Genomic DNA, 14,569 nt, shown 5'->3' with positions numbered 1-14,569 from the left:
CCACCATGTGGTTGCTGGGAATTTAACTCAGGACCTTTGGAAGAGCAGGCAATGCTCTTAACCTCTGAGCCATCTCTCCAGCCCCTGTTTTTGTTTGTTTGGTTGTTGGTTTTTTGAGACAGGGTTTCTCTATGAGACAGTGTAGCCTTGGATGTCCTGGAACTCATTCTGTAGGCCAGGCTGGCCTTGAACTCATAGAGATCTGTCTGCTTCTACCTCCCTGGTACTATGATTATAGGCATGTGCCACTACTGCCTGGCTATTGTGGGTTTTTATATGGTATTTGATAACATTAACTAATTTGTCTTAAAAAATAAAAATTTTACGTTTTTGGGAGGGCACATGTCTCTTGGAATGCGTGCGGAGGTCAGGAGATGACCTGCAGAAGTTGGTTCTCTTCTTCCACCTTACATAGGTTCTGGAGACTGAATTTAAGTCATCAGGCTTGGCAGCAAGAACCTTTACCCAATGTGTAATCTCGCCAGTCCCTTAACTTTTATTTTAAAAGAATACTGTTCATTTAAATAATCAGCACAGATCAGCAATACTTAAAAAAATATAAAAACAAACCAGCTGGGCAGTGGTGGTGCACATCTTTAATTCCAGCACTTGGGAGGCAGAGGCAGATGGATCTCTCTGAGTTCGAGGCTAGCCTGGCTTACAGAGTGAGTTCCAGGACAGCCAGGGCTACCCAGAAAAACGTTGTCTCAAAAAAACTAAGCTAAACAAAAACAAAACAAAACAAAAAAACCCCCAGAAAACCCCAGAGCTTGAGGCACACCTTCTAGAATACACTGTGCTCGCTCACGGAAGCACCAAGGGCAGGTTCCATCTCTTCAGAGGACTTGCTGCCCACACTCATGCAAAGTACTACGTGACAGCTGTCTCCATCTGTCCCTGAGCACTGGACTGCATGGGCTATTCCGGAAGGCAAGAGAAGGCATGCTGGAGCCGTGATGGGACCCCCTGGCTCTATGTCCTCTATAGGTTGACTATCTTGGGAGAATTATGTTGAGCTTCCTCAGAGCCTGAGGGCTTTGGTCCTGACCTCTAAAGCCCTCAACTTCCTGATATGAGGTGAATAAAGAACTCAAATACCATCAGGAACTCATAAACCAAATCTCCCCAAAATTGTCTAGGGTACCCCATGCTGGTTGCAGCAGTTAGGGAGGCAAAAGGGAAAATCCAAAGACAATTCTGGAGGTCTCTGTGAACTCCTGGATGGCAGAAACACAATGTATACAAAATCCAGTCCTCCGGCCCCTGCCCTAGAGTGTCTTGGTCCTTCAGCTGAAGCGGACGAAGTGTTCTCTCTGAAGCTAAGGGCTGTCATGCTTTGCTTTAAGGAAATCAAGTCTCAGCCCAACCCCAGGCCACCATAAGCAAGCTCCAGACACACGGGCCCTGTTCAGTGTGTGCACCCATAGGCCATTTGTCCCTTGACACTCGTCATCATCTGAGTACTGAGCTGGGGCGGGGGACTCACTGTCACAAAGCAGCTCTGCCACAGAGTCACTTGCACTTTTAATAATCATCATTCCAGCCGGGCGTTGGTGGCACACGCCTTTAATCCCAGCACTCGGGAGGCAGAGACAGGTGGATCTCTGTGAGTTCGAGGCTAGCCAGGCAGTGGTGGTGCACGCCTTTAATCCCAGCACTCGGGAGGCAGAGACAGGTGGATCTCTGTGAGTTCGAGGCCAGCCTGGTCTACAGAGCTAGTTCCAGGACAGGAACCAAAAGCTACGGAGAAACCCTGTCTCGAAAAAAAAAAAATCATCATCATTCCAGGAATCGATACCTTCAAATGTACAGCACTCTAGAATTTATACCATGCATGTTTTCACTCCTGTTCTTCCAGATTCTTCTTCTGGCTACCCCACGACCTGGGCATTATCACTCCTATGTGTCATATGGAGAAGCAGGCAAAGAGTATTCCATAGGAAAGGCCATTGGCAAAGCTGTGATTGGAAACCAGAGGCCACTATCCTAGCTGCTAGCCTGTGCCTGCTCAGGCAGAGCCACACCAAACAGCATTTGTTGGAATAGGTCTTAGAGGGAATCCAGCAACTCAGGAGATGTTAGAATAAGCGGACAGAATGGAGTATGTAATCAGCCGGATCAAATCTCAGCCGCCACGCGTTAGCTGTGTGGCTGTGGATGGTGATCATATCTCTCGGACCCGTGTGTAAAACAAGAGGTGAACCAGAGGGGCCGGCACACTGAGTAGTTCTGCCAGGCAGGCTTGGAAGGAAGGGAGGCAGATACTGGCCGCTCTGCCATGTGAGCGGGCCAATGGCCTTCTCATCAGCAGAGGGCCTGGTAGACAAGGACGTCCTCATTCAATGACCCACGTGATCCCCACAAAAACCCTGGGAGGAGAGAAGCCGGTGCCTCAGCCCTCCACAGCTGGGGAAACAAAGGCAGGTGGGGCTCTGTCCATGGTGCCAGACCTGTGTCCTGCCGTCCCATCTCCGTTCCCCCTCCCCACTCCCCGCTTCTGCCAATCTGGCTTCCCAAACGCCCTCTTACCGCGGAAGGGGAAGGTGCCTAGTTTATTCAGGTTCTCTTCCAGTTTCCCATAGTCTACCTCCGCGGTGGCGGTGAAGGGGGTTGTCACAGGTGGGTAGATGCCGGCAATGTCTACCTTCTTCCCCTTCATATTCCTAGACAAGCCCCTGCTCAACCCCTGCCTCATAGAGGCCCAGATTTGGCGGCCTAGCATTTCTGCAGGAGGCCTGAGGCCCAGCTGTCTACAGCCACAGGGGAACTGAGTTTGGACTCCTTTTCCCCACTGTTAATGATCAACAGACCCAGTTAAAAATTCGTGGTCCCAATCCACAACTTGTGGACGCGAGGGGAGTGTAGCCTGGGGGCGGGCCCAGAGGCTTGACGCTGGTCTTCTTGCCTGCTGGGAAGAAGAAGCTGGAGAAATGCCACAGCTCTGGCCTGAAAGAGAGCTGGCTCCTGGGGTTTACACTAAAAAGTGTCTCGGACGGAGCTTGGGCCCTCTTCCCACAGCCCCAAACTCAAGAGTCAGCCCCCCTACCCCAACACACACAACACCGTCCAGGCTGGTCTGAGTCTGACGGAACTGATTGGTTGAGCTGGCCTGGCCCCGCCCCACTGCAGCGGGGTTGAACCGTGGTTCAAGAAGCAGCTGTGGGAAAAACCACGCCTCCTGTCTACCAGGCTCAACCAAGGCCTTCGTTAGTTAGCCCTCTCTGCAGGACACACACCTCCTCCAGAGAACAGTCTTGGGGACTGAGGGGCGGAGAATGGGTATAACACAGAGAGGAACTATATCACAATTCTGGCCCTAGGGATGAGGGATGAAAAGCAGGATGATGTGGATAAAGCAAGACCACAGGAGGGAGACTTCCTAGCTCAGGAGTCAAGGGACTCCACTTTCCCTTGTTTCCAAGTTCACACCCACTTTCCATTCCTGCGTGTTTGGAGCGCAAAGGGACGCAAAGACCACAAATACCAAAGACAGCATTTTATTGTGTTGAGTCTGTGGGTGTTCCTACCAGGCTGGTTGCAAGTAGCTCCATAGTAGGGGACTATTGCCCAGCTTTTACTGGGCTGGTACTGGCTGGGGGGTCTCACGCCCACTCCCAGGCCTCTCCAGTCCGTTCTGCTCTGTTTCTGGCTCAGGATGCTCCAGGGCATGCCGAGTGTCTGCTTGCCATAGCTGAACGAGGTCTGTAGGGGTCTTTCCTGCCTGGAGAGAATAGGAGGTGATTATTCAGGCTTCAGAAATTGCTCTCAGCTACAACAGTGGTTCTCAACTGGAGGCAAATGGCCAGAGGTAAAGACATCTTGCATTTTACAACTAGAAGTTGTGGGTGCTACTGATATCGAGTGGGCATAGGCCTGGGGTGCTGCATAACCATCCTACAATGCATAGGAAAAGTCCCTTCGTTATGAATTGTCCAGCACCAAAGCCTGCAGTGCTGAGTGGAGACCAATCATGCCCTCTCCACGTGCTCCTGCCTTCCTCAGTGTCTCTGAGCCTTTTTTGTGCCAGACAAATCTTTCTATGCCCCTCTTTAGCGATTGTTCTGTGGACCAAAAGACGGGCTTGGATCGGAGGACATCTATTCTCCAAAATCCTGAGGCTCACACTGAACCAACATGATGTGCTAGAATGGTCACAACACCAACCAAGGACTTGGATTCTCTTCCAGCGGGACCTCCATAATTGGGCCTGGACACTGGGCTCCACTCTGTCCTATAGGGGGACTTTAGGGAAGTTCTCTCATCCCCTCTCTCCTATTGTTTCTCTGAACTTGTGGTCTGAACCTTGACACAGAAAGAGGGATCTGGGAAGGTGGGTGGTTAGAGTGGCGTGGCCAAGAGCCAATGATGTGTATAGCTAGGCTGTGGCTGCCCCCAGGCTGTGGCTGCCCCAGTGCCTCTGCAGACCATCCAGTATGCATTTGCAGCTTTAAGTGCTCACCCAGCCAGCCAGCCAGCCAGCCAGAGAAATCAACTCACCAGGTTCTTAGCCATCATGTCAGCCCCATGCAGGAGCAGCAGTTTGATGATTTTGTAGCGGTTGAGTCTCACGGCATCATGTAGGGCACTGTCCCCTTCCTAGAGTCGGGGTCACACATGGCAGTGGGTGAGTAGGGTTATAGGAACTGGGCCTTGTTCAGAGGCTGTAGCCCTAGGGTCCTGTGGGGAAGGACTACTCGCCCACAGCAGCCCTGACACCCACGGTGGCTGAGCAGGGGAGGAGGCAAGTACTCACCCTGTCTTTGGCATTGATATCCAAGCCCAGAGACAGAAAGTGTTCCACAATCTCCACGTGTCCAGTGCGAACGGCTACATGCAGGGGAGTGCTCAGGAGCTGTGTGTGGGAGAAACAGGACTCTTGGCAGTGGGCCTGGAATACGGTGTCCTGGGGTGGGGGAGCTACCTTATCTCTAGCCTAATCCTACTCCCAAGTCTAAGCGTCAAGGCCTGACTGAGCCTTGGACAGGAGACGTACAACACGCCATTATCCTTCCCAGTGAGCTAAACAGACAGCTTTAAGTGCTGTGTCCTCTGGGTAGCCTATCATGGTTCCCCTCTTGCCTAGCAATGAGCTACTACTGTCCAAACCTCTTCTCTCTCTCTCTCTCTCTCTCTCTCTCTCTCTCTCTCTCTCTCTCTCTCTCTCTTTCTCTAAAATAAGACAGGGCCCCACTATGTAATCCAGGTGGCTGCAAACTCTCAGTTCCCCTGCCAATGCCTCCCGAGTGCTGGGATTGCAGAAGAGCACTACTACGCCTAGGTTCTTCTTTAATTAATTGGCGAGTTTATTCATTGGGATGCTGAGAATTGAGCCCGTGGTCCTGCACATGCTAAGCAAGGATGCCACTACTAAGTGACCCTCCCAGTCCATTCCTTTAAAAGTTTTTTTTTTAAATATTTATTTACTATACAATATTCTGTCAGTGTGTATGCCTTCAGGCCAGAAGAGGGCACCGGCACCTGACCTCATTATAGATGGTTGTGAGCCACCATGTGGTTGCTGGGAATTGAACTCAGGACCTTTGGAATAGCAGGCAATGCTCTTAACCACTGAGCCATCTCTCCAGCCCCCCCCCCTTTTTTTTTTCGAGACGGGGTTTCTCTGTGGTTTTGGAGCCTGTCCTGGACCTAGCTCTTGTAGACCAGGCTGGTCTCGAACTCACAGAGATCCGCCTGCCTCTGCCTCCCAAGTGCTGGGATTAAAGGCGTGCGCCACCACCGCCCGGCAAAAGTTTTTTTTTTTAATGAGACAAATTATCACTGCATAGACCAGACTATCCTTGAACTTAGAAATTCTCCTGCCTCTGCCTCCTGAGTACTGGAATTAAAAGTGTGTGCTACCGTGCCCAGCTTCTTTTTACTACTTATAATTATCAGATTATAATTGATAATAATCAATTATATTAATTGAGGAACGACTGTGATAACGATGGCAAAAGCTTCCTATGTTAAAAAGTAATTTATTGGGGCTGGAGAGATAGCTCAGTGGTTAAGAGCATTGCCTGCTCTTCCAAAGGTCTTGAGTTCAATTCCCGGCAACCACATGGTGGCTCACAACTATCTGTAAAGAGGTCTGGTATGCTCTTCTGGCCTGCAGACATGCACACAGACAGAATATTGTATACTAAATAAATATAAAAAAAATAAAAAGTAATTTATTTACAAACATTTCCTTCCTAACCTATGTAAGCACTCCACAAGTTTTACAACTGAAGAAGAGTGTCTGAGAGGTCGAGATTGCATGTAAAGAAATGGATGGAAGGATGATAGGTTAATAAGTAAATGAATAAATAATAAACTGATGGATGGGCGGGTGAATAATGAAGGATGGCATGGGTGTACAAATCCTGCATCCTCCCGGTGGACCACTCCTCCACAAGAGCAGGTCTTTTGTCTTGCCTCTCAGCACTTGCTCCCAAGCTCCCTGGAGGGCCTGAAGCTTCTCCGCAGCCACGCTAGAAACCAGGCTAGCCTACTGCTTACCTACCACGTGAGCTCGCTTGCCATTTGCTGCTCCCCCGCCCCTCGCCCCGCAGCATCCCAACGTGTACTGCACTGAGCGCCGCAGCTTCACCTTGTCTCTCACATTGGTGTTGGCTCCTCGGCTTTGCAGGAGCCTCACCACCTCCAGGTGGCCTCCACGGCAGGCCCAGTGCATGGCTGTGCAGTCCAGCTGGAAGGGATGGATGGAACTTAATAGCAGAGCTGTTGGGAAGGAAGTTTCCTGGGGAAAGGATGAGAGGAAGGAAGGAAGGAAGGAAGGAGGGAGGGAGGGAGGGAGGGAGGGAAGGAAGGAAGGAGGAAGGAAGGAAGGAAGGAGGAAGGAAGGAAGGAGGAAGGAAGGAAGGAAGGAAGGAAGGAAGGAAGGAAGGAAGGAAGGAGGAAGGAAGGAAGGAGGAAGGAAGGAAGGAAGGAAGGAAGGAAGGAAGGAAGGAAGGAAGGAAGGAAGGAAAAAGGGACGAGGAGCAGGAACGGACAACCCAGGGCCAAACTAGTCCAAGTGAGAGTCACAGAGGTAATTCGGGGGGAGATGGGGCTTGCCCAATGTCACAGAACACACAAAGGCCCCCACTGGCAGCCTTCTGGCACAGAGTGGACAGGAAGTAGAATTCTACTGATACTAGATCCACCTCTTACCTCCCACCCAGTACCTGCCCTCTCACCCGATCCTGGAAGTCCACAGTGGCCCCATTCTCCAGAAGTTTCTCCAGTATCTCCATGTGACCCTCCAGGGAGGCTCGATGTAGCGCTGTCCGACGGAACTGCCACCAGAGAGACCGTCAGGCCTGAGTTCTAGGCCTGAGCCTGTATCCCACCAAACTGAGGCCTAGGCCTTGCCCACACTTGGTGCCCCTGTGTTCTGCGTTCAGTCAGATCTTACTCAGATTGGCCTTGGAGCCCCACCCTGTACTCCAGTCATTCTTCCCCAGGCAGCCAGCCATGACTCGGTATAGCTGGTGCAGCTGGCTCCCCTGCTGGGCATGGCTATTCTGTGCTCACATGCTATGATGCTCAGTGATGACTTGCAGCTCATGTGCCCGGAGTTCATTGAGACCTCTATGCCAAGTTGCTCCCAGGTGATGCCTGAGTATAAGGGAGCTCGACTCTTTCCCCTAGTGCTAGGCAGGACCCAGATACACAGGTCACACCTAGTTACTGATTCAAGGAAGAAACAAACTTCCCTCCCTTAAGGCTACTTTCTGCTTTGGATTCAGGGAACCCTTGCACCATTATGCTAGTCTTTCTATATGCTAATGATCTGGTTATGGGCAGTCTTTCCTGGCCTTCCTCTTGTTTTTACTCTTAGCTTATAGTAAATGGGAGAAACAAGATTAGACCCTGGAGGTATAAGAACAGAAAAGATGTAGACTACTAGAACACGGGTGGGTGGCCACTGGTAGGCTTGGTCCCATGAATGAGAGCACTCTCAGAGGAAAAAAGTATGACAGTTGACAGAAAAGTTTAAGAAATAGACAGTGGCCATAGTCGCACGACACTGCGATAGAATTAATACCACTCTAAATCAGCATGCTTAAAGCAACATATTTCACATTATATATTTCCATAGGAGAATATTCAAAATAGTGGCTGGGCTATGACTCAGTGGTAGAGCCCTTGCCTAGCACACACAATGCCCTAGCACTACAAATAACAATATTAATAAACAACTGTAGGCCAGGTTTGGTGGTGCATGGCTTTAATCCCAGAACAGAGGCACAGGCAGGCAGATCTCTGTGAGTTCAAGGACAGCCTGGTGTACATAGTGAGTTCTAGGAGAGCCAGAGCTACACAGTGAGACCTTGTCTCAAAAGAAATAAATATAAGGGCTGGAGACATGGCTCAGTGGTTAAGAGCACTGACTGCTCTTCCAGAGGTCCTGAGTTCAATTCCCAGAAACCACATGGTGGCTCACAGCCATCTATAATGAGACCTGGTGCCCCCTTCTGGCATGCGGGCACATGTGGAAGGAATGCTGTACACATAATAAATAAATATTTAAGAATAAATAAATAAATATAAATAATTGTAAAAAGAAGCAGGAGCATATGCCATGAGAAAGAAAGTATCCTATTTCCGCCTGTGCTTTATAATCTTTCCATCCACTAAACACTTGTTGGTTCATTTGACCACAACATATTGGGAAGGCAGTAGGCCATGTTCACTATAGCAGAATCTGAGTGTTGGAGAGGCGACAGCCCAGCCACAGGTCCCATAGCTAACAAGTGGAGACAGAGAATTTTGGCCCAAATTTCCTGGGCTCTCTTAATTGGATTCTGTTCCTTCATCTCCCATGCAGAAACATGTGATGTTTGTTATGGAGGCCGTCTGAGCTGGGGAACAGTCTAACGAGGATTCGGTGAAATTGTGGACTAAGGAAGGAAGCATCTGCCCTAAGAGCATCCGTGAGTGTTCTTAAGCCCACAGATGGAGCTGATCACGGACCTGACCCGGTTATGGCAGTAGTCCTGAAGGGAGGCAGGTGCAGGGGAGGGGCGCATCACCTCATCGCAGGTATCTGCTGAACCTCCATCGGCCAGGTATTTGTCGATGACTTTCCCTTTTCCTTCCACTGCAGCCTTCAGGAACGTCTCCTCGTCCACAGGGCCGGTCTGCGGGAAGAGCATCCACTCACAGAGAATAGTAGAGAGTTTGGGGACTCTCGGGCTCCCCCTGCCCACATTTGTCCATCCCAGGACCCTTACGATCTCCTCTGGCTCTGGAGGTGGCTCCTGGGCAGCAGCCAGTGCATCTCGCTTCTTCTGCTTGCGTTTTTTCCTCAGTTCTATGAGGTTCTGGATCCCACCCACGTCAATGATCTCACGCCGCAGGTCCAGGGATGTCTTGCGTACACGCTCTTGGCCCTGCACGGGGATGGCTCATCACCTCCACACTGGGGCACAGAGTGTGGGGAAGTTGGATAATACAGGAGCTGAGCTGTCGAGCTGCCCTGTCGTTCGTTCCCCAACTTACCTTAACCTTTTGTAAAGCAGGGCTCTGCACCCCAAGGCGCTTTTCATCCTCTAGAACCAGCAAGTCCATGGACAACTTCCCAGGGGTAGCTCTTCGAAGTTTCTGGGAAGCCATTGAAAGAAAGCTACCTAAGATTATTTGGTGACAGCTATACTGGTGTGGTTCTCAGCCAAATGGAAGGTTATGAGAATTTTTTGTCAGGGTGTGTTAGTTCACACCTACAATCTCAGCACTCAGGAGAATGAAGCAGGAGGATTACTGTACTAGAGGGCTAATCTAGTCCACATAGTGAATTTCAGACCAGCTGGAGCTACATAGTGAGGTCCTGTTTCAAAACCCAAAACAACAAAACCACCACAAAAAAAGAAATTCTAGCGTGCTTAAATCTTTTGTATAAAATGATGTCAGATTTCTTTACAACCTACACACAAAGAGTACTGTATACTTTTTTTCTTTTTGAGACAGGGTTTGTCTGTGTAGCCCTGACTACTCAGAAACTCATTCTATAGACCAGGCTGTCCTCGAACTCAGAGATCCGCCTGCCTCTGCCTCCTAAGTGCTGAGATTAAAGGCGTGCACCACCACCCGCCAGCGTTTATACTTTTAATCTCAATATTACATATACTGACTATATAATCTGAATGTTGCATGGTTGTTTTTATTGTTTAGGGGATAAAGACAAGGGGAAAATCTGTTCATGTTCATTACAAACAGAATTTTCCGGGTATAATCCCAACACTCGGGAGGCAGAGGCAGGCAGATGAGTTTGAGGCTAGTCCTGGTCTACACAGTTCCAGGACAACTATGGGCTAGGGCTGTTACACAGAGGAAAACTTGTCTAGAAAAAACAAACAAACAAAATACAGAATTTAAAATTTTCCTAAGAACTAGAGAGATGGCTCAGGTGTTAAGAGCAGTGGCTGCTCTTCCCAGCACCCACCTGGCAGCTAAACAGCCATCTGTAATCCCAGTTCTAGGGAATCCAATTCCTTCTTCTGTCCTCTACAGGTACCAGACATGCAATGTGTGTGGTGCAAGACATACATGGAGAAAAATAATCACACACATGAAGTTAAAATGTAACGAAGTTCCCATGTGTGACTGTGTGAGTCCAGAGAAATAGAACCCAAGGATACAGGAGTTTAATCAGAAAAATTTCCTTTTAGTGAGGTAACTGTGATCAGAGATGGCAGGTTTTATCCCCTTACCTCCTTCCTGGTATTGAACGTAGGCCTTCCACAGGCTAGGGTAGAGCTCTACCTCCGAGCTCCAGCCTCATCATCTCTTCCCTCGTGCAACAATCCTTTGGCAACATGAAAGCCTGCCAGTTCTATGGCAGACACTGTATTTTCTCAGCAATGCTCAGCCCTGGGAAATCTGGAGCTCGGAGGAACAGCAGCGCCTAGCTTTCATGGTCTTGTGGTCAGGGTCTGATGAGCCTCCTCTCTCCACCTGAAGCTCTGGTTTCCCCAGACTGCTTCTCTACTCTTAGTGACCTTCTGGCATCCATTCCCAGGGGCTCCCAAGCAGCTCAGGTAGTTGTGAACCTAGGAATTTGTGTCCAGGATGAGGGTAACAAGGCAGGTCGACTGGGGAGAACTTGCCCTCCATGCGGCCCAGGCACCTTGTTCATTCCTCACGGAGTCCTGGTGCAAGCCTCTCTCAGAGAGGATTCGAGGTTTTATTTCTGATGCCTCCCAATTAATATTTTTGTCGTACCAAGCATGGAACTTAGGGCTTCACATGCCAGCTGAATGTTCTACAACTGAGCTACAGCCCCTTCTCTCTTGAGTGCTTATTTGGAAGGAATCCTGGACTGCCTTTCTTGCCGGGATTATGGCTATATGATCTTCCAGATTTATGATTCTATGATATGAGGTCTCCCTGTGTAGGTGTCACCCAAAACAATGCACCTTCTGCCAGGAAAAAAAGATATGACTTCGGGCTAAAACTATTGTTGCTTCTGGGACCCTGGCTTGATGACCGAGGAAGCATCCAGAGCCTGGAGGACTTAATCACCTGCTATCTCCAGCCTTCACTGTGACAGGGCCTGGCAGGTAGTGGCGGCTCACCTAGGACTTGTTAAATGAGCGGATGATGAAGGAATGAATGAATGAATGAATAATGGCATGAAGACCATGGAACTCTGGTGTCCAGTAGTTCTGGGTAAGGATGACCTTACCTGGTAAGTTGCATCCTGAGGCCTCTGTGCCACCAACATAAGGGGCCACAGACTGCTGGAGGCTCCCAGTAAGTCAGGAGGGATTATTTATGGATTCTAGGGCCACCCATTTCCTATTTGGACTCCCTGTGGATTTGTGTTTATGGGCTGCCAGAGTCTGCACTCAGTGTTTGTGACTCACAATGACACTCCTGGCTGATTCCCAGTCCACACTTCAGATTAGAGAGAATGCTTGTGAAGCGCTCAGCCAAGAGGCTTGCTGTGGCTGCTCACCTAGTGCTTGTGAAATTAACGGACGCCCAACGCTGGCATGCAGAGGAGCTGGGTGAGAAGGCTGGCTCTGTGGGCACCTGTGTCCTTGCAGCCCTGTGGCTATATTTGTTGGGGGAATGGATGGGAGAGGGCTGTTCTGTGTCCCCTGTAGGAGGTTCCGGTGTATCGTGGCAGCACTCCAGAAGTGACAAAGCAGGATGACTCTCCTGCCTGGCAGCAACAGCCATGCATGCCTGCTGGGGCAGTGGGGGTGGGGGTGAGATTCCTGGAGATCCAGGGATGCCCAGGTGCTGTCCACACTCCTCTTTGATAAATCTGACTCATCTCTTCTCTTAAATGACCACTGCCTCTAAGCCAAGTTCCTGCAGCTGCCCCCTGCAACCACCCGTTGCAAAAATAAATTCTTTTAGCAACATCAGAACTGTCTGTCTCTGATACAAGTCAGAGGACACAGCTCTCCCTCACTCCGTGACACTCCCCACAGCCACAGAACACACTCCTCTTACCTGGCCGTCTCTATATTTGTTCTTTGCTTCCTTTCCAACCTAAGCACTTCACATACTCTCACGACCGCCATACCTTTGTCATACAGACTTCAGCTCCTGTTTTTCCTTTAGCCTGAAATACTCTCACCACACCCTAGCTGCACTTAGCGCTCCTAAAGGCCCAGCTCACTTCCCATCCTCCTCAGAGTAGTAGCAGAGGGCTTGAATGACACCCATCCTGCTCATTACAATGGTCCACTTTCTATTTGGCCACTTCTGCCCTCTGCCTTCTTACTTGACTATGTAAATTAGAAGTGTTAGCTGCGCACACCTTTAATCCCAGCACTCAGGAGCCAGAGGCAAGTGGATCTCTGTGAGTTCAAGGGCAGCCTGGTCTGCACAGTGGAATTCCAGGACAGGCTCTAAAGCCACACAAAGAAACCCTGTCTTGAAAAACAAGAACAACAAAACAAAACAAACTCCAAGCAAACAAGAAGTGTTGATTAAAATTAATGCCCACCTTCTCCCTATGCAAAAACTCTAGGTTCTTTTGGGGTGTGGCGAGGATAAACTCACAGTGTCGCCCATTATGGGTGTGTACCACCACACCTGGCACAACTGTTTAGAATAGACTTTAGAGCACAAGTCAGTACTCCAGCCCCGCTTACTTATCCTAGAAAAAATGCACCCGAGCCTTAGGTGTCTACAAGCACTGCCCACAGTCCTGGCTAAGTACCGGCGGGTCTTCCCCATCTCCCTTCCCTACTCTTATCAGCTTATTCTCCTGTAGCAACTAAACCGTGGAGATGATCCTCCAGGGGGCAACTGGAGTGCGTGTGCCTCAGACCTTCCTGGCTTTCCCTGTACAGTCCGCTCTATTTCCTGAAGCCAGGTGAACTGGGCAGGATCTTGGGAAGGTCTGCCACCTCCAAGCCCCATCTCTCCCCACCCACAACCCCGTCAGGAACAACCTGGTATGGAAATGGGCCTGGGGGACGCCAGGAAATACCTGTTCAGCATGTTGTGTGTACCCACATAGCAGTCAGTCTTTCCCTTCCCATAGCAGGACAGGTGGACTCCTTAACCTGGAGTCCCCCTCCCTTCACTGGGGCTCCCTTCACCTTGGCTCTCACCTCAGTTTCTTCCTCCTGGGCAAGCCGCTGCTCGATGAGCTCTGTGGCCCTCTGCACAGCCTCAGGACCCTCCATGGTGCCCTCCATATCTGCCTCAGCAAGCCACAGGACATAGGGTCTTTATAGGCCAGAGCACCCACCCCACCCACTGGGCGCCTTTGTCATGAGCTCACAGGCTCAATTTCTCCACCTGCCTCCCCCACCTGTCACCTTCACCTCGGACAGCCCCAGGGTGCATGGGAAACCACTGCCCAGGCCAGGGAAGTTACCCCTCCCCTAACCTATGGCCTACTGGAGCCAGAAGGCACAGCGCCCCAAGAGGACAGCTGCAGGAAGGGGTCCAGTGTGTCCTCGGTGCTGGGAACTGCTAAGTCTGCACAAAGGACCAACATGCTGCTACTGGCCTGGGTGGCAGTGCCACCTGCTGGATACCAAGAAATCTTATCCAGGTAGTGCCAGATAGGGGGCCTGAAAAATCGAATATGAGCCTCAACAGACCTGTGTTTCTAGGGACTTTGGGGACCTTCTCGAGGCAGGAGTCAGAGCAGCTGTAACCTTCTGGTGGCAGCACACCCTACTCAAGCATGGCTATGCTGAATGGCATGTCCATTAGCCATAACAGACCCTGTCCATCTGTTTGCCTGCTCTTCCCAGAGCCCTCAGCAGAACTTACAATGTTGCTTTAAGGGAAGAGTCTTGGGAAGCCAGCGTGAAGAGCCAAGGCCAGCTGAGGAGGAGACTAGGCAATGCCAGGCTGCCTTGGGAGAGGCTGGCCACACTCTCTGAGAACAAAGAGTACAGGGAGGAAAGGCAAACCTCCACTCACTGAGCTCCACACCTGGGACTTGCAGCCTGGAGTCCTGGGTTTAACCCGCCAGTGGTCTCCAGTGCCCCAGCTTTGTACTGCTACAACCACAAGTGATGCCCCCGGGGACACCTTAGCTGAGATCCCCTTCTGGTGATGCGCACAGTTCCCCAGAGGAAAGAGAGGAACTGCCCCACTGGTC

The 14,569-nt window shown here is 50.4% G+C and overlaps 2 protein-coding genes across 3 annotated transcripts in view; both read right to left on the bottom strand.

Moving 5' to 3' along the window:
• Hoga1 (4-hydroxy-2-oxoglutarate aldolase 1) overlaps window positions 1-3,010 on the bottom strand; it is a 25,909-nt gene extending 22,899 nt beyond the window's left edge. The window contains exon 1 of the mRNA XM_005352292.3: window positions 2,530-3,010. Within this exon, the coding sequence (XP_005352349.1) occupies window positions 2,530-2,722 (193 nt within the window). The 5' untranslated portion in view covers window positions 2,723-3,010. The remainder of the gene's footprint in view (window positions 1-2,529) is intronic.
• Window positions 3,011-3,574: 564 nt separating this feature from the next.
• On the bottom strand, window positions 3,575-13,664 carry Ankrd2 (ankyrin repeat domain 2). 2 transcript variants are annotated; one of them, XM_005352289.3, is made up of 9 exons: window positions 13,563-13,664; window positions 9,490-9,591; window positions 9,222-9,380; window positions 9,021-9,128; window positions 7,182-7,280; window positions 6,593-6,691; window positions 4,754-4,852; window positions 4,498-4,596; window positions 3,575-3,721 (listed from the first exon to the last, which is right to left on the bottom strand). In XM_005352289.3, exons 1-9 carry the CDS (start codon window positions 13,647-13,649, stop codon window positions 3,575-3,577), a joined length of 999 nt encoding a protein of 332 aa, XP_005352346.2. In that variant the 5' UTR covers window positions 13,650-13,664. The 2 variants fall into 2 exon arrangements, with proteins under 2 accessions (XP_005352346.2, XP_026637494.1); XM_026781693.1 differs by lacking the exon at window positions 4,754-4,852.
• Between the last annotated feature and the right edge of the window lie 905 nt (window positions 13,665-14,569).

Source organism: Microtus ochrogaster, chromosome 8 (genome assembly GCF_000317375.1).
Source record: "Microtus ochrogaster isolate Prairie Vole_2 chromosome 8, MicOch1.0, whole genome shotgun sequence".
NCBI lineage: Eukaryota > Metazoa > Chordata > Mammalia > Rodentia > Cricetidae > Microtus > Microtus ochrogaster.
This window is presented reverse-complemented; position numbering and strand designations above follow the sequence as displayed.

What these genes read in the sequence shown, in the direction of transcription:
- Ankrd2 (XM_005352289.3), bottom strand. Translation starts at nt 13,649, where the DNA reads ATGGAGGGCACCATGGAGGGTCCTGAGGCTGTGCAGAGGGCCACAGAG. An exon ending in ATATCAATGCCAAAGACAGG is followed by an intron (nt 4,597 to 4,753) that starts GTGAGTACTTGC and finishes CCCCGACTCTAG; the next exon opens with GAAGGGGACAGTGCCCTACA. An exon ending in ACATGATGGCTAAGAACCTG is followed by an intron (nt 3,722 to 4,497) that starts GTGAGTTGATTT and finishes TATTCTCTCCAG; the next exon opens with GCAGGAAAGACCCCTACAGA.